The sequence below is a fragment of the Aythya fuligula genome, chromosome 3 (assembly GCF_009819795.1).
Source record: "Aythya fuligula isolate bAytFul2 chromosome 3, bAytFul2.pri, whole genome shotgun sequence".
Classification (NCBI taxonomy): Eukaryota; Metazoa; Chordata; class Aves; order Anseriformes; family Anatidae; genus Aythya; species Aythya fuligula.
The window spans coordinates 39,826,185-39,846,825 of NC_045561.1; the positions used below are offsets into that span (position 1 = coordinate 39,826,185).

The window sequence follows — 20,641 nt, forward strand, 5'->3', positions numbered from 1 at the left end:
TATTTATATAAATGTTCTGGTAAAACTCAATGTATGAGCATAATGCATGTATAAAGACTAGAAGTGAAGAAACAGTCTTTATAAAGACAGTATGTACAGAGACCACAAATCAAAGTTATCAGGTGATAGAAGACCATTATTGGCCTACAACAGGCAATTTAAACTGCTGCTGAGTATTTTCTAAGCCAATAAAACACGTACACTTCAATTGCCTCCTACCCTCTAGAGCTCTAGTCTATAAAAAATTCAGTCATTCTTCACTTGAGAAATCCTTTCCAAATTAAACTTCCTCCAACACCAAAGACTTTAGCACTCTCCCAGTGCTTGGTCTTACACTGCTTATAAATCAGAAACTGATGATCAAAAGGCAAGGTCTCACAAAGCACACAAAAGAACTTTAAATTCATCGAGTTTAAAAATCCCAGAATTAAACAGAAAGAATTACTATTGAGCTCAAAACAAACTAAACTATAAGCAGTCAGTATGACCAACTTCTCCATAATGCAGCACCAAGAATGGCTGCAATAACTGTCCAGGGCTAGAAGAAAGGAACAAATAATGTTGACACTTTCTCAAAAACCCTGCAGAACAGTATGCAAAAAAGGAACTTCCACAGATGTAGGAAAACAGAGACATAATGTCCTAAAACCAGATCATTCCTCACTTTGTAATCCTTATGTTAAAGACACTTCTAGGTAGAAACCCTACTGCTATGGGAAGGAAATATTAAAAATAGTCAGTCCTTTCATTTTAGCGTTTTATGGCAGTTCTAAAAGGCAATGACCTAAATTAACGTATTGCATAAAACCACAAGTCCTACTTCAGTTCAAAGGCAAGGGCAAGTATTCAAACGTTGAAGAGACACCAGAAATTCACCTTTATTTTGGAACTTTCTTTTTGTACTCCTTTGATATATGTGAATATATCTGAACGGTGTGATTTGCACCAAGATTTGTCCCCTCTTACCCCTGTTTTAGTTGATACTTTGTTAAGTTTAGCACTGTGAAGTAGTCTAGCACTAGTGAATACATCATTTCCAGATTGAATACAGAGAGATTGTAGCAGCTTTTCTGAATTCCTGAAATAACAATATATGAAGTCATGCAGTTTTCTGGAAAATACAGTGAAAAATGATACTACATATAACTTTACCATACTACATATAAATGTTATTATTTAATGATATTTAAAATACTTGTTTTGGAAAGAGGGATAGCACAAGACACAGACATTGTGTTCTTCAAAGACAACCAACCAAAAACCCACACTACTAAATTATAGTAAGATTTGTGGTCCTGCAATTTTTTTTTTGACATAAACAATGTTAAAAAATACGTGAAGCCCCTTTGACTACAGTATGCTGAGGATGAATAGTCCTGTTTGCTTGCATAAATTTAAGCCAAATATATAATTCAGATGGTAACTTTTTCTTTACGATGAAATGTATTTTGAATTATTCAAGTGTAAAAACACATTTCATCTGCATTTGACATTTGTTTTTCATCTTAAAGAGAAAACCATTCTGTAAAAGTTTGTTCTTTTAAAAAATGGTTACAGTAAAATGGCAAAGGAAACAAAAAAACCTGAACTTACAATAAGCCCATTTAGGCAAAGTTACTGAGGTAGAAAAATACAGCAAAGTCAATTAAACCCTAAGATGTTGTGTTACAGCCTGAAAGGCGATTTGCAAGTGCTCAGTGCAAGGCATTACTTGGGATAATAAGCACATACAGAGCATGCAATAAATAACTGTATCCTTTGTAAAGCCAGCTACCAGACAGAACTCATTTGGTATTTGAACAACCTCAGAGAAGGCTCTATAGCCATTATTAATAAAGACATCTTTCCAACAGCAATCATTCACAATCTTCCACACCAACAGCACAGCACAGACCATTCATCTCGCACTGCAACCAGCAGGCTGAAGAGAGGATAGCAATTTAATCATTTCCTTCAAGTTGTTGAAAAATAAGATGTTCATAATAAACATATGAAAAGAATAAGAACTGATGAAGGTCTCCTTAAAATGATAAATATAGCAGGTAATCATAGATCTCTTGTTAGGAAGGTTAAAACTGACTTCAAGTATAAACCAACCTCAAGAAATTATTATTTTATTTTTATTTTTATTTTATTTTATTTTTTACAACTGGGGACAGGGACAATAAAAAAAAAAACAACAAAAAAAAAACAACCTACTGCAACAATCCCCAAACAAACAAAAAAAACCATGAATAATTCCTCTCAAACTGTTGAACAGTTTTTATAAGATGCAGTTACTGAGCAGCACAATTTCCAGCTCTTCTAATTTATCATTTGTCTTGTAACATGGAAGTTGAGAATGATCTGAAAACTCAACTCCAAGAATAAACAACTACCACATATATATTATAAAGAAACAACATAATACATGTAATTGCTTGTTTGATTAAAATTATGTATGTATTTAACTAACCCATGGAGTTGTACCAAAATGCAACAAAAATTATAAAAATTACTATGCAACCCAAAAGACAGATGCATATTTTTGTTTCAAACCTATTTGTGTTACATTAAAGGCTTCATTAAATACCGTGTTTCATAAAGCAGTCTCCTAACATCTAATTAAGCTTCTGTACTATGTGGCTGCAACACTAAACTACAGATTTACATTGCATCTGCTAAGTTAGGAAAAAGTAAGTGAAGTCTTTACTGAAAACAGGCACAAAGAGGCCATTTATGTGTTCTGTTTAATTTATAATAAAACTGATTAAAGAGCCTATAAACACACATTTAATTGCCCAGAACGTAAATCACCCAGCTCACTAGAAGAGACTGCCAAAAGAGAAGGGTATTATAACCTCTTAAAATTTGACACAATCAACACTGTAAAAGAGCATTTTACTATTACTGATGACTGCATTTGACAGTTAATTGTGGAAAAAAAACTTCACTGAGTTTAGTAAAAAGAAAAGAAAAATCTGTAAACCATACAAGAGACAACCATATTTAAATCTGCTCAAGAAACAGTTCCTTCTGAACAAGACTTTTGATGTTAAGTCAAAAGTACAACCAAGACAAACTCCGTTTGAGAACAAAATATATTTGAGTACACATAAAAAAAAAATTATTCTGGTGTATTTATTACCCTTGTTGAGATTCATCTCATCTAACCTCTAATCTACTTTAGATGTCCATCTTCAGGTGAGATGAATCATGTCTAGGCATCGTTTTTCTGCTTTGACCATAAAGGAATCTTACTGAGTTAGCAGAATTGTACACTTTATGTCTGGTGCTCCATTGGTGTTCATCTATCACAAGCAGCAGTTTCTGAATCTGGCTGCAGTATCCCTTGTTCCATCTTCTAACACTTAATTACTTACTTCATTAAAATGGGAAGTCCTCATCTTCTACTTGAGCCTGTAACCCTCAAAGATCTCTTTGCTTATGATCTATTTTGGATAATATTTTGAAATTGTCATTTATTTTGCTGGAAACTTAACAAATTCTTCCGTAACTTTGAAGCCTCAATTCGTTTCACACTGAATTTTCTGAAATAGATTTTTACACGACTCTGGGGCATTTTACAGAAGGAAATACAAGGAAATACAAACATTTTCTTCTACACTTGCAACTGTTGTCACCTACTATGTATGCACAGGAAACACAATTTTTTTTCTTTGATGATCATACACAAGGAACTGAGTTTAAACTAAATCTGGCAACTTATTCTTGCAACTACAATTTGGTTCATTCACAAAGGAAACGTTAACTATTCCCGAACCACATACTCCCCAAATTATCAACGCTGAAAATTTCTTAAAGCAAAAGGTTAGATGTTTCGTATTTCTGAACTAATGAACTAATAGAAAAAAATAGAAACATTTTGTTGGCCGACTTATCATTGAATTTATTTTTTACAAACTGCCTGCTTTATTAATGCACACAGTTCACATATCCAGAAATTGTCAGAGAACTGATCACTTAGCACAAGCTACATACCATATTTTCTGAAAACTGATAGGACAGTAAGGCTATATTTGTTTATCCTGTCAGACATTTCTCATAACCACATCTGTCATCTGTCCACATAGTCCTTAAACACGGCTCTCCAACTTTTAACACTTAAATATCTGAATACTTAATATTGTAAAAATAATTCGTATTACCTGAATCAAAAAGGCATGATTTTTATCTTCGTTATTACAGAATGAAATCATTGCAACTACATAAAAATTAGCAGAGTTAATCCAGCACACACACTTTTGACAAGTGAAGCATTTGCACCCTTCAAACGACTCTTGCAGTTCTCAGACTAGTATGAGAAATTTTCAAGTCCAGCTGTGGTTCTTTCAATAAATGGAAGCATTATACACCATGAAATAACTGAACAGATCCCTCCTCATGAGATCACAGCTATGTTCCATTATTCTAAAACCAATTTTTCATTTACTAAACGAAAATAGAATTTTAGTGTATATGGAAGCATTTAAAAGAACCAGGAAAAAAAAAATACATTGCATCTAAGCATCCTGAACTTCCATAATATTAAAATCTAAGCAGTATATAAATGAATGTCTTATCTGTCTTTTCACTTGGAAGTTTTAAACTTAAAATCCTGGAATTTTAATATTCTCAAACATTAAAAGACCTGAACTCTCAGTTTAATCGTTTCCATCTGATCTATTTAAAACAACATGCTCTTGCAGCTGAGTTGGTATAAGAAGAAGAAAAAAAAAAAAAGAGATAAAACATTAGAAAATGCCTCTAAAGGAATAACTTTGTTCTCTTTCAAAACAGAAGTTTTAGAAGTCTTGGATATATATTCTCAGAACATCATCCAAAATTTACAGCTTAAATTTCCCCAAATGCTCTTCTTCTTCCTATTTCCTCAGCTACTTGAACTCCATTAATTCTAAAATGCCTTGCCTTCAAGAAATAGAATTGAGTGTAGAGCAAGCACTACTTCTAGGCTCTCTCGATATTTTCAGATGTGCAACAGGGACTCTGTGTTTTTATACAGATACTTTGAAGGTAGTTTATTTCAGTTATTAAAAAAAAAAAAAAGCTTCAAACAGAACATCATTGGTACAGGCTGCTACTTGTGCTATCTCAGAGATTTTAACTTCTCTTCCTTTGTATAACTTAGTAAGAGGTTGGTCCTCATCTCCTCATTTCCTCCTCCCTGCCAAATCCAAACTCCTTCTACGGGTTTAAATGGCTGAAGAGCACCTAATTGCATCAGATTCCCGCACCACTAACAATTCCCCAGAAGAGTGGTCTCCTTTTAAACCCAGACACAAGAGATAAGCAGCACTGGGTTAGGACCTGGACTGCAGCTGGGAGGGGACCATTAGCATCACAGAAGCTCCAGGTAGCCTCTCACAGATGCTCAGTTACAGTGATTCTGATTAAGATCACCACTCCAGGCTGACTGGAACAGGGATTTGCAATGCCACTGCTGGTAGTATTATTCTATTACTGCTAGTAGTACTTAACACAGCAGCCAGTTCTCTAGATAAACCTTTAAACCAGATCATTCCTTGCCACACCTGCCAACCCCTCTGGATATGCCATATGCCTCTGTATGAAGACTGAAGTCTCATTTCCCACTGACCACCCATCAACCATCACCCTGCCCGCTCTGACATGCCTGTTTTGCCCAGTGACCTCTAGCTCCATACAGCTTGCTTCTCCCTTTGCTGTATTACGCAGGAGTGAAGAACTTGGCTTTCTGCATCCTCACAGCAGGCATTATGAACACATGAGGATGAGCTGTGAGAAGCTGATGCTGCAACACAGGCAATTAATTAGCAGTGAAGTGTTCTTACCAGGCACCTTCCACTGTTCAGATAAGTGTTTGCTCACTGACTGTTAGGACCAGCTGCCACTATGCTGCTGTCCATTGCAACATAGGTTGCCAAGCTTTGTGTTCCCAAAGACACACTTCGAACACCCAAACAACTTAAGACAGGCAGATAAAATTCAGAAGCTACTTCCCTCTACAATCTACTTTCTGGCTTGTGGTTTTGTGTTAAATCTCAGGAACTACCTTATGTTCTTACAAGAGAGAAATAAAATTTTTAAAGACTGGTGGTTGCTCTGTTACCTGCATCACACTACACACACATAACGCTTTTTCATATATTACAATATGGATAAACAAATTATACTGAAGATTGTTGATATGTATTAATGCTGTTAGCTTAATATTAGTGTTTGAACATGCTAATCTTTGGGTGTTCCTTGTATTTTTAGGATGAGATTTACTAAAAGCTCACGGTGTTGTCTCAAAGCTTAACAGAAAAATCAGATGATACTGAGTAAACTAAAATCAACAGTGACTGAACACATACTAAGAAGTTACCCAGAACCATAACTACATCATACCGAGTAGCCGTTTGAGGTTCCTCTTGAAAAAAAAAATAATTAAAAAACAAACAAACAAACATCACACTGAGGAGGAACATGGTTCTCAGTATATAAAACAGGGATAAATAAAACCTGTCAATGATGATAGCAATTTGTTCATATTCAGAACAGTTTATGAAAGTATGCCTTTTAACCAAATAACAAAAAAAATTATATGCCCAGAATTGGATGGAAATTGTTTATTTTATTTATTTTTCTTTATTTTGTTAGAGGGGAAAAGAGGAGAATAGATTGTTTTTAATTTCTTTAAAACAAAACAAAACCAACACTTTTCTCTAGAGTAACAATACCTAAACTTACTAGTCACCTCATTGCTGATCAGATACAGCGCGTAGATGCACCAAAACCCAACTACAGCAGAGAACCAAGCACCTTGCCACTAAGGGAACAAGACAAGGGATGCTTGATATAAGATGCTCTCTACCCAAATGAGTGCTTTGGTTCTCTGAGATAAACCTTTTTATTCTTGCTTTGTACAGAAGAATACAATGTTATCCCACACTGGGAACAGATTTGAAAATAAACAACTATTAGATTGATGGAACAAACAACCAGAGAATGTGTGGATAAAAGAGAAAGGACATTATTTACAATAATACGAGCCAGAAATTAAGCTAGTACTCTGGAATAGTCTCCTGTTCTTCATTACACTAAAAAGCAAGTAACAACACTCACAATCTTCAAAGTGAAAGTCTAGCAAGACTGGAGCAATTGGTATAGGGAGAGAAGAAACAGTTTCATCCAACCGTTTTATCATTCCCTGTGCGACCAACCCATGGTTTTACTCTCAAATGTGCTTATAGCAAAGATCACAGACTGTTGAAATCCAGTCTGGTCTTTCTACAAAGCTATAGTCTTCACTAAGTGTAGTTTTTCCAAGCGATTTAGCTAAACCACCACAAACACAAGCAGTGTAGATAAACAATGCTTAGACATTTTCTATCAGATTTAAACTTAGTTTATATTTGTTTGCTGTAAGGTTGCAGAGGATTATTCTTCCACAAATAAATCTTCTTCTTAAAATTCTTTTTAAGCACTCAACAAGTTTCTAAAGGGCTTCAGAGGCTTATAAGCTTCTCCTTATTAGCTTCTTTCATGCACTATCAGCTTTTAATGCCATCTTCACCTATCATCTGATCCACTGCAGACGCAATTCTGAGTGTTAGCTTAACAAGCAACTGTTTGTACTTCTACATGCATGTCCCTGTATCTTATTTCCTTTTTTTTTTTTTTTTGGTATTTTTCTTATTTCTTATTATTTTCTTATTGTATTTTTCTTATTTCTGCTATTTAGAACCTATTCTCAAAGGATTTATCTCTTCATATGACTTTCTATGGCACTCATAACTACAAAATTCACACTTCATAAACACTGCTTTTAAACACTCCCTCTACTTATTTTTCTTCTCACATACAAGCAACTCAGTCTCTGAAAGACTGTCAGAGCCACATGTGACTTCCAGGCATCCAGTTGGAGATACCCACAACCTAATTAATCATCATTCAGCAGCTGTATTCTCAAGGTATTAGGCCATACCATCTGTATTTTCTTTCCCTTAAAAGAACATATATATTTCCTCTAAATAGTTAATTCTGCTGGATGACATTCTGAAATAACCCACACAACATCAGCAACAGGCAGACGGAGATCAGAGATGGAAGAGAGATTGGTGAGAAAACCAAGTCTTAGAGAAGCGAGGGGGGGAAGATTACAGGAAAACATAGGATTCTAAAATTAAACTCAACTTATCCATACATCTGTTGAAACATACCCTACGCTACTGTTGAAAAGAATATTTCTTGATTTTATTATAGTTACAGCTCAGAAGATAAATATATACAAATAATTTCATGGTTTCTTTTGGCTAAATACTGTTCACAGTGACATGAACCGAGCTGTCACAGCCCCGCATTTCTGCAAATCTGATCCTCTGTTTTAATCTAGTATCCAGAATTATGACTCCAGCCTGTAGTGGGAACCCAACAGTCAAAGCTACACCCTCCATGCAAGTCTGTTCTGCAATACATATTCTCTAGGAAGTAAAGAGGTCCTGAAAATTTGAACTTCCCACAACCTCCCCTAGAATAGGCAGCATATCATTCTTCAATAAGCACAAAAAAGCCACAGTAGCCCATTCAGACAGGAAAATAAATGATAGGAAAATCAATGCAAAAATGAATGCAAGTTTTTAGACTACTAGAATCCATCGTGTGTTTACGTCAAAATATTTGGATATTTATAGAGGACATGGAAGGGCTTTCACGGTTCAAAGAACATTTTCATTTATCAGCCACTTTGTGGCTGGTCTTCTGAAAGCTAATCAGAACTGGCATGCTTTCACTCATTTGGATTGTGTTTATATGCTAGTAAGACAAATAGAAAAAACTGATGGCATGTGCACCTTTTTTTTTTTTAATTCTCCTTTTATAGCTCTGGGGAATTTCTGTAAACAAAATATGCCTACAACAACCTCCAAAAAGATATACTTTCTGTCATGGAAATTTTAAGGTATGTGATTTAATTTAGCAAATGTTTTGTATTGTATAACACCATTATACCACTAATAAAAGACCTGATTTTTCTTAGGAGATCCATCACCTGAAGTTGTCTGAATTCTGTTTCTACACAGGTGATTGTTTTAGGCTTTTTTTTTTTTTTTTTTTTTTTAAGAAAAAAAGACATGACATTTTACACCCAAAGAATTGTATATTGTTGCATAAAAACTTGGACATAAATTATTAGCCACTTTTTAAAGTATAGGTTGAAAAAAATCATTTAAAGATTCAGAAATCTTCACAGAATCTCATGTCTGCAAAACGCATCTATTTTATTCCATTAATTTTAAACATAGGTTAATATATATATATATATATATATATATATATATATATATATATATATATATATATTTTGTGAATGAAAATGTTTGACAGTGAATGATTAACTTCCACACTGTCAGCTTACATAGAGACACAGCATCAGCTGAATCATTTCCTTTTCCTTGAAGGTCAGAAGGCTATAGAAACACAGTAGGTAACGATCAGCCAAATATACAACAATCTAGATATTTTTATCCTCCCACAGCCACCGAAAGTAAGCATAAATTAATCAAAGTTAACTAGCACAGAAGATCTATAATACCTCCAGATTTTTGGTTTGTGAACAACTTAGTGTTTCTGAATTTTAATAATTGATGGATTCTTACTGCCTACTGAAGACAGCAATGAGAATTTATCACTTACTGCACTTTGGGGATTAACATGGTGTGGAAAAAAAAAAAAAAAAAAAAGAGTAACATGCAGTTGCATGAAGTCCAGTCTTCACGAAGTAAAACTTAACATCTTCTAATATTTTTTTTTTCTGAAGTCTAATTCCAAGCTAAGTAAAATTTTCATGGGAAAAACATTTACTTTAGATGTATTATTTATTATTCCATAAGCTAAGCTCTATTGTTAGCAATTAAAGTAGCAGAATTCAGCTGGGGAAAAAAAAAAAAAAAAAAACCTTCCTCCCTGGCAGACAGTTCATCCTCTAAACCTCAACAACTCAGCGAGCTACTTCAGAACCACATCAATGCTTCCTGGTTACTTGATATGATATTGATATTGAGACATTTTCTTAGTCCTCTAAGAAGCTTTCCTCTTGAGCATATAACTGTCTACATAATTATTTCGTTTTCTACAACAGGCACATTTTACAGCAAGAATAGCAGTGCATCATATTCTAGACAAAATCTTGTTCTTAACAAGGTCTTTACTCTTCATGAACAAACCTGGAAAAGCCCTCCTATAAGTTATCTTTGGCTATTAAAATAATAGCCAAATATAAATATAAATAAAATAACCTAATAACAACAACGCACATGAACTAATAAAATGTATCTACAGTAAAATAATCTCCCACTTGCCAGAAATCAAATCTTTTTTTTTTTTTTTTAAAATAAAGTTAATTAAGTAAGTTTTGCAGAAATCGTACTTGTTTTTTTAACAAGAGACAACAAGTACAGCAGGCAAAAAGCCCATCTCACATGGAGAACACCCCATTTAAAATTACAAATGTATGTATTTTGGATATTCAGAATTCTTTTGTCTTAAGTTACATTCCTGTTGCATAATCTTTTCCAATTAAGGAATAAACATCAACATTCTTAAAAATAGTACTTGTCTAGGTATTTCTAAGAAAACTTTTTATTTTGTTAGTACACATTTCACTGACAAAAAAAATGCTCATTTTAAGATTTACTAGGTAAATATAATTGCAAACACAGGCATCTGCTCATGCAAACATCAAAATTCTTAATAGATAATTTACTTCAAATTTTGTTTTAAAAAAAAAAGTTGCTATGTAGCAGAAGACTAAGGCACAAGTATTTGTTCTGGACTGAAAAAGATCCAATCATTTTTGAACATGTGCCAAGGCTCAAAACGTTTGTTTCAGTCGTGGTAAAGAACAGCCAATACGATTTAATGCAAGACAATACCTTAAAATATGAAATCATATAGGCATACATTCCGTATTCAGTCTATATTCTTTCTCTCCCTATTAGAACGCTTTTCACTTATCCTGTTAACTGTGTTGTTAATTCTACAGAACAAGCTGGCCTTCAGTGCCTTCTTTCCATGAGGCATTCATGAAACTGGACTATAAAGTTAGATAAATAAACAAACATGTAAATTGTTATGCACAGACTCTACAGGACAGTGCCTTTCCCACAGCTATTCAAGCAGCATCTCCTCATAGCATCTCTCTGCCTCAATAGTGACTAGTTAAGTTCAGAATGCTAACATAAATAATAATGCAAGGTAACTATTTATTTATTTAACCATCCAAAGAGCAAATATTTACCTTCTGCAAGCATGTCAGGCACATCTGCTTGGTATCTAGGCCCCACTCTGATTTCTCCCTTGTCTGCTAAAAGCGTTTTCAGTGATGGATCATACACCAATGAATAAAAAAAAGTATCCTAAAAAAGAAGACACATTTGCAACAGCATAATGAATTTTAAAATTAGCTTTGTAGATCTACCTCACTTTCCATGTGAAAATTATTCCAGTAACCCTTATAATACACTTTTACAGACTACAGGTTTGGTACAAGAAGAAACATTTTGAAATATTCATCTTGACTTTAAATAATGCAGATGTTTCATGCATACTTTTACATGGCTAATCAAAGCTTTTCTCACTGCTCTAAGTTATTTCAGAACAGAGCAATGGTGAAAAGATTCATACTCAAAAATTCTTTTTTTTTTCCGAATCTATTGAAAGACGTTAACCATTTTCTGGATTTCCGATTTCCTTTCCTAAATACCTCTGCCAAACAGCATATAAAACTGTCAGCGTCTGAGAAGGGTTTACACAAAAATAGTATTGACATATCTGATACAGTCATTTGCAGCATAGGATAAATGTTGTTCTCAGAAACATTTTTCAGATTATCAGTGGTTTTGGTGTAGAAATATGAAAGTAAAGACACATTAAGTACAGCTAAAAAACACTGTCTGCCTGACAATATATAGACATTCCAAGGGGAAATGAAATTATGTTTAAAGGTATTTTATAGTAGAAAGCTAGTTTAAAAGATTATCTTTCAAAGTCATGGGGATTTTTTTTTTGTCTCTAGCAAGGCTAAACACCTTAACTTTCTTCCACTGAAAATGAAAGCAGAGGAGATATTTTTAATTGAGTTCAGAACACTTAAACTCTTATACTAAGTTACCCTCTAGAGGACCCTCTGTCTCTGCGTCTACTGACTACAGAGTATGATATTTTGAGTATGGAAGACTGGTATTCCTTGAACACTCAAGGCAGGAGGAAAAAAAACAACAAAAAACACATTGTAAATATCCACTACATGAAAAAGTCTGTTTATTTTTCCTTTATAAGATAACACAAGTAAGTTTGAGATAATTATTTTCTAAGTACAATAAAATGCATAACAGAACTGTAATGTGTCATTTCAGTTTTTGTTCCTTAACACTTTCAAAATCAGTGGTTTTAATGTAACATTTTTCTACCTTCAAGAAAACAGTTTTAAAGTGTTTGCCCATTTACTGATATTAAAGCTGTAAAAACAAATAAAAAATTAAATAACAGAAAAAAAATTAAAATCATTGCAACATTTACACAAATAGAAGCCACAGATATTACCTCTTTCTCCAGATATGACAACACAGATTCCGTCTCATTCAGAAGTGCAACACTGCATTTTCCCCTACATAAACACAAGGAAGAACTGTTACTTTTGTAAAGCTGAAATTTTTGTCAAGTCAAAAACCTGCAAGAAAATAAACTAGATATATTTTAAGCTTTAACATTGAAAATGCAGTAAAATGCACTTTGCCATACTTTACTATCTTAAAATTAACATCAAAGCAACATAATGAACTGCGTACAATCTCAAACATTCAATTATTTAAGAATTCTACAGAATTGGGAAACAGTTTCAGAAATAGAGAAGCAACAAAGGAACAAGAGGTACTGTAGCTAACGCTAAGTACACATGCCATTAATAAAAAGCCCTGGCTGAATGAAACATCACCTCCTAGACTAAAAGACAAAAGCAAGCCTAAAGCCTGTTCACCTGCTAAAACAGAATCTCTAGCAGGAAACTACTGTCGTTTTCCCAGTTCTTTACAGTTTTCCACTTTTTATTAAAGCATGGTCTTAAATGTGGTTTTTGTTTGTTTGTTTAGGTTTATTTTATTTAGTAGCTGGTTTCAAAAAACTAGTACCAACAAAAAGAACCCCAAAATAAATCCTTGAGGTTCCAAAGAAAGCCTCAGATTTAAAAAGAAAATGTCCCTATTGTAGGGGCTCTGGAACCAGGAGTATTAGGGCAGAAAACTCCTAGTTTAAGTTCAAATAAATAAGAGGACATTCAAAATGTCTTATCTTATGGCAGCACAAACCCATCCTTCCCTCAAAGCAGGTACTGTGCAACTTCATGCATCCTCACCACTGTCCCAGTAGAAAACCTAACTGTCCATCTCATTCCTTATACCCACCCCTTCTTTCTCAAAATTTCTATGGTTCTTTTTGTTTGTTTTGAAACAGGACTAAATCTTAGGAAATCTAGAGATATGGTTCAAGAAAGCACCCAGAAGTTTAGAATCGAATGTGAACTCTAATATCCAGTGATTGTAAGCCCTTCATAAAAACTTCTGCTGTTGTATCTCAACTTTCCACAAATTGTGAGGAAAAACCTAACCTGCCACATGTAACCAATACAGAGCAAAAACAGTACTAAATTTCAGCGCTGGCTTTTCTCAGTCATTAAATTTCTTAAATGTGTGCTCTGACACCATCACCACTGCTTTAGTAATGAAAAGGTTAACGTACAGCACATGAAATCAGTTCCCGTAAGTCAGATAGAAGCCTTACTAACCAGTCTGGCTGAATGACTGTGAAAGGAAATTAAAGCAATTCATAAGAAAACTTAACAAGCCTCTTCAACATGGCGCTGTAATTTTAATGATGTACTAACATTTAGTCATGTATGACTTAAAGGGACACCAAATCCTTGTTCCTGTTAAACAAACAGCATCTACTGCTAGCACTAATATGAGAAAAGAAGTTTAAGTCCACGTAATGGTATGCCTTCATTCATTTTTAATCCAAGAACATCTAAAAAAAAGTTAAATCGAGATACCTCAGTGACTATACTGCTTATTTAACTCAGACATTCCAAGCGGCAAATACACTTGCAAGGGAAACAGCTATTTGGAATAATTCATGAAAAACAAATAAGCATGTAAAAGAGAGCAAACCAAACCTGAAAGACAGTGCAACTAAGTAAAGGTATGACACTGTTCTGGATGAGATTTAAGTTTTTAATATTGATTTTTTGTCAACATATAGTTGAAAAAGAACATTATAGGGGTGCTGGCCTACAAGGTGCTTCCCTGTGTTACTGAACCCACTTAGTCCCTCGTGCTATTCCTAAGTGGGTTATTTATCCCCACTACCAGTGCTGGGAGGCTGTTTCAGAACCTCATTCTCCTAAAGTTATGAAATTTCTAAGTATCAGTTTTATTTTATTCAAGACCAGTTTATATTATTTCACTTTCACGTCAGCACTCTCCTCCTGCTCTTCTTCCTCTTATGCCTACTCACTCTTTAAGCCCAATTCCAAACCAAAATCGTATTTTAATCTTTATACTGCTAGGTTAAATGAGCCTAGGTTTCAAGTCACTGTCTCAAAGAAGAGGCTCCTTATTCCTTGGATCATCATACACACACAATTTTTTTTCAGTAATTCCTAGCTTGAAGATAAGCGACCCAAACTAGAAACAATACGAGGTTTTAACAATGCCCAATGAACTCAAAGTACTTTGCCTTTTTAACGGTAATATTTCTAATGATTAACCATAAGATCCTATTAATTTCTTCCATGGCCACATTAAAATGCTAACTACCACATTGTTGTGTAAGCTACCAGTGGAAAGCTTCCTGCTATTCAGCTCTGCCACAGATCTGCCATATATCTGCCCAGATAGATAATGCAACAAGAATTTGACCCTACCTTTCTCATCCCTTTCTCCCGCCAACCCTTCAGCCTCAAATTCCTCTGCCTCTGACTTCGCTGCAAATGATCTATTTATTTTTATCTAATGGCATTTAAAAAAAAAACACACATAGATAAGGATGAAAAATGGTAAGGGTGCTGAATCATCTTGCTTACAACTGACATTTTTTATGCTATCACTTTCAGCTGAGTATATAATAACTTTATAACAACATATTTCTCCTTAAATACATCACCTTGCATTTCATGCACCAAAGTCTTATTCAACTTCCATCAATTTAGTTGCTATTCACCATATGGTCCTAGTAGCCTTACACATATAGACAGAACCTATCCCACAACTCCCTTCTCCTATTTGTAACAAACCAGCACACAAATAAACATTAGAGAAGATATAAGTTACGTCAGGGACCTCTTTGATTTAAGAGGGTAACACCCGAGAAGTTATTGTGAAAAGCCCTCATTCATTTCAGAAAATGTTGACTGTTAAGCTCAACTGTAAAATATCACGTGCCAACTACTAATTGCTGGTCATTAAGCAAAAATACCAAGCTAACATCTTACTTGTTACTGCTGGACAGCATGGGAAATTAGGTTAAAAAATTCATTAAGTCTGTAGTGTATCACCTCCTGAATTTCTTTCAGTCTTATTATTTGTCAGGAGAATCACAACCTTACATGGAAATGGTGGGAATAAATAAATAAATAAACAAACAAACAAACAAATAAATAAATAAATCCGAGCACAGCACACAACAGCAGATTAGAAGATTCCTGCAGCAGAGAGCTAGGAAAACGCCTCTATAATCAATCATGTCTTTGGATGTTTTTTGAAGCTTTTGACCTTGATAATTCCAGAACATTTATGTCTAAAGACAATTTTTTTTTTTTTTTTTTTTTTTTTTTTAAGTATTAAAGGCTGAATACGAATTTACTTTCCAGTTTGCTTCAGTTCTGTAGAGCTCTAGTATGCTCTCTCTCCAGTACAGCCTACCCTTATTTAAGTGCAATTATTGTTGAGGCTTTCCTTCACCTGTCATCATGGCTGAAAGGGCAGTGACTGACCTTATATCTTACTGTTGGAAATTCACAAAGCTTCATTAAGACAAAAGATTAATTTCCACAGCACATCTTCTAAGTGAGTAAGTTTCTGTTTGATGTTGCATTTATTTGCAGAGCATTTTAACCATCTAATGGCTGGAGTCATGCATACAAATAGCGTTTTTTTTAAATGTATATGCATTTCAAATGAATGGATTATAGTGTCAAAAAAAAAAAAAGGAAAAAAACATGTAAAGCTAGACCTACAGTGGTAATCCAACGCTAAAATGAAAAAAAAAAAAAAAAAAGAAAAATAATAATAACTAAATACAATGTAAAAATGGAGTAAAAATAATTTTTAAAGATCCATATTATGGTTACCAGTTTCTGTGATTGACAAGCATGAAACACTTATTACAGGTTATTTAGAATATTAACCAAAGGCATAGAACCCCTACCATTTACATATCCCCACCCAGAAAATCCTCTAAGCCTACTGGAAATGGCCTAGTGGGTTGAACAAAAGCATCTAGCTCTGGATCTTGTCTCTGAAATCTCTCAACCATGTATACTGCAGAAAGACCTCAATACAGATTGACAGTGATGTGTCCCTACGTGTTCTCCAACCACCACTGTACTCCTCATCCTTTCTTCCAATACTAGTAATCAAAATGCCATATGAGGAAGTTAGTAGGGTTTAAACCACATCACAACAAGACTGAGTGAAAAGATACGGATTTTTTCACCTACTGCATGTATTTAAAAAGTTTTATAAGCTTCTCTGAATATGAATATAATATTCTCCTCCTCACAGCGTTCTATAACTGCATTTATTAATGTTTTAGGGACAATTTCAGGTAACAGTAATAGATAGAGCTATAGCAAATAAAGCATCAGTATGACAAGATAAAATCAACTATACTAACCTAGAAAGAGGAAAAAAAAAAAGGGTGGGGGGTGGACCTGGCTAATCACAGAGATATATACTGCATTTACTAGATTGTAAGATCAGTTACACACCAAAACAATATTCTATTTGCAAGGACTGTAGGATTTCTGAAGTTTTCAAGTACTATTTAGACTAGCAAAGTATAATATAACAGTTACATTGCTTTATTGTTGAAAACTCCTTCCTGAAGCCTGTCACAAGAAATAATTAAGGTCAAAATTACAAAGTATTACCCAGCTTCAGTGAAACAGTAAGAAAAATAAATAAAATTGAGTTGTCTAATATTTATTCAGATATGAAACCTGCTTCTCCAACTGTGAGTCTAATTTTAGCTATATTTCCTCTACCAAGCAGAACCCCTGAATTAACTGCTAACAGGGAAAATTACTAGTAAATAGCATCAGAAGAGATCAGTGATGTTGAGATTACATTCCTGATTTTGACCTTTTTCTCTACTACTCAGAGAAATTATTTTTATTTCCTACAGAATTAGGCAGAGCTGATCTTGTAGGAATACTGAGGGGAGCTTTCGGATAGCTCAGCAATGTACAAATACCTGCAAACAAAAAATAAGTTAGCTTTTATGTCTTCACTTACAATTTAATTCTGACAAGATGAAATTGTCCCTTCAGAATGCTTTCTGCTCTTGGATGTACTTAAACGTATTTAAACTGATCACAGATAAAAAGTTCTTCCATTTATCTGGCAATACCAACAAAACTTCTCACAGTATTAAATCAGTCAAAAATAAAAAGTAATTTACAGGTCTTGCAGTAAAAGGAGAGAAGAAAGCTTACCTATGTGTAATGCTCACGGTATTACCAGCCCCTATCACACAAACCACTCAGGATTCAACCACATCCCCTGGTCTAAGAACCAGAGATACAACTTTTAACTTTTTTCTTTCTTTTAACCATTAACCATGTGAAAGCTGTTTTCACACATTAGCCCTTCCTTCATTGCCATGTGTTACAAATTCTTGCCAGGTTGTAAATTTTCTACTGTGTATTTCAGCCAACTCCACCAATATGCTGTGAATTCCTGACCACTTTGGCACATCAGCTGAGGGACATGTTATGGCCTACTTCTTCATGCTTTCACCCTGCTTCTGTTATTTGAACAAAGCCATCAAAGAACAACGCAAATACTTCCCACAAATAAACTCCAAAACACAGTTTTAGGAAAAGTGGTTTTTATAAAATGTTTTCAACTGTTCCGGCAGAAAGCCCCATAGTCCCAAAACCAAAATGCTAACCACCTACAGCTGAAACAGCAAATAAACAGAGACACTAATGAGGATTATAAAAACATACATTGTGGTAGGTAGCAGTCCCAGTGGAGTGAACAGAAGATTTTTCCCCCTGTTTTTAGGAGGTTATTTGTCTGTGGTATTTTGTTTTGTTGGTGGTGGCTTTTGTTTGTTTGTCTTTTAACTGTGGAACAAAGAAGAGGAGAATAAACAGAAAACTGGGAAATAAATGGCAGATTTGTGAGACACTCAGATACGACTGTCGCAGACAATTCAGTAAGGAGCTGATGAAAATGAACAGTCTATGTGAAATGTCAACATCTGAGTCCTGAAGCAGAGATTTCAAAGCAAGTAAGTAGAGAGAGGGTCTAATGGGCCTTGAAAATTAAAGACAAAAACTGTGCCATGTTTGAGTAAGACCCAATGGAGGAATGAAAAGTATTTGGGAACATAATTAAGACAAGATCATGATAACAATCAGCATTTGGAACAGAGAAGTTCCCTTATAAAGCCACAAGATGATGATAACCACTTCAACAATTAAAGTTGTTTGAAACATGTCACACCAAAGCTTTAATGTCAGATGTTATTAGAAGATTTAGATATTGCCTGATTACAGAACCTAGATGAAAACGCCAGATTATTCAACATATACATTTTACATACACATATGGGGAAAAAAAATTAGACATCTTGTTTGCACTGTCTAGGTAATCATCTTTTAAGACCTCTTCTTAAAGTAATCTGTAATTTAGTTATGTTTTAGTCAAATCTTTAACAAACTTCAAAAACCTGATGAAAACACTGATACTTAAAACTACGAAATGAATCAAAATCAACAGCAACTATTTTTATCTGTAGGCCTTTATTTTTTTTATATAGGCCTTGTTTTGGCACAACCCCTATTTTTAAACCAGTGGAAACCCCTATGGTTCTTGTTCTCTTATTTTTGCCTGCTATTTCTTTATGTTTTCACCAGATGAGTATGACGGCCTGAGATACAAATCTCTTTTTAATAAAGAACACTTGGGACAGGAGGTACTACAACAAGAATTACAGAAAGAAATTACAAAAGAAACGAAGAAATTAGTGCCTGATAACCAGGACAAACCACAGAAGTGGAAAAGGCAACCTGATGGCTACAGTAACATGCCATATACATTTCCTATTGTAATGTAGTTGCATTACAATATGATTAGTGAAGAGTTAGAACTTTCAGAACATATTGCTGTCAGTTCCCACCAAGTCAATGGAACTTGCTGTGCATTGGTCATTAAAATACAACTTGAAGAAAAAAAAAATACATGCAGGGAGGACAGACTTGGAAATTCTGCTATTAATCATCATCATTCTGAATATGACAATGACATTGAGTAATTCCATGCAGACAAACCAATTGTCTCTCGCTCAACTTCATGAAAAATGTTGGTCTCAGAAATTTGAAACACAGACGTGAGTCACTATCTAAACAAGAACAAAACAACAGGAGAGAATATTAGGAAATGTTAAGTTTATGAGAACAAAAAAATGATTTCATTTTAGCATATGCTGTTGCTTCAATGACAGTTTGAGATTAAACTGAAAACAAGGTGAAAAAATGAAGAAAAGCAGTAAATTTTTGAGTGGAACACAATAGCAGCCTTTCTCATGTGCATCATAAAGAGTAAGAAGGAGAAAAAAAAGTGCAGATAGAGCAGTGAATAAGAAAGATACCTTAAATAAAAAAAATGTTTTTCCTGAACTGACTGAAATGGAAAACTATTTTGAAGATTTCCAATCACACAACTACTTTGAGCCAAGTTTTGATCCCTTACGAGCAGTTTACAATGATCACCAAACCACAGACTAGGAACTGTGGAGTCTTAAGAGCTTCTGCTACTTTTAAAAAATTGATTCCCCAGTTACGGGAAACCAACACCTATCTCACTTGATAAATGAGTATTACTAGGACCCATGTCTCAAAAAAAATGACACAAATCTCCCGAAAAGTATAAGACTGTGTATGCAATGTACACCTGTGGCCAAAATGTAGATCAGTAACTTGGATATTACCTGTTTAGCATACTAAACATGGGACTCAAAACAGAATGCACAGCAAACTGACATGTCTATCTAAATGAACTAGAGAACAGCTGGCATCTCAACATATGCATAGATATGGACGACTCGGAGCTTTTATGCTGCATGTGACCATCAGTCTGAAAATTCTCACCATTTTAATCTTGATTGGAACTGAAGTCCTCATTTTGAACACTCCAAATTTATACCATTTAAAGGCTAAGTCTTTCTTCGAATAATCATGCACAATTGACACCAATTTTAAATTAATTTTAGACAGTGTTCAAATCATTTTTTCATATTCTTAAATTCCAAGTTTTATATAGTTCACACTGTTACCTAGTCACGATCTAATCAGAGGAAAAAGCATTTCCAACTTGAAACACCTTATTTTTTAAGAGATAAA

At 34.3% G+C, this 20,641-nt stretch overlaps 1 protein-coding gene across 4 annotated transcripts in view; it reads right to left on the reverse strand.

Annotated features, from left to right (window-relative positions):
- The window catches only part of MTA3 (metastasis associated 1 family member 3), a 139,950-nt gene that overhangs the window by 93,060 nt on the left and 26,249 nt on the right, over window positions 1–20,641 (reverse strand). For all 4 annotated transcript variants that reach the window (XM_032183669.1, XM_032183671.1, XM_032183670.1 and 1 more), the window contains exons 5-6: window positions 12,562–12,625; window positions 11,258–11,375 (exon numbers count right to left, since the gene is read on the reverse strand). In XM_032183669.1, coding sequence (XP_032039560.1) covers window positions 11,258–11,375; window positions 12,562–12,625 — 182 coding nt within the window. The remainder of the gene's footprint in view (window positions 1–11,257; window positions 11,376–12,561; window positions 12,626–20,641) is intronic.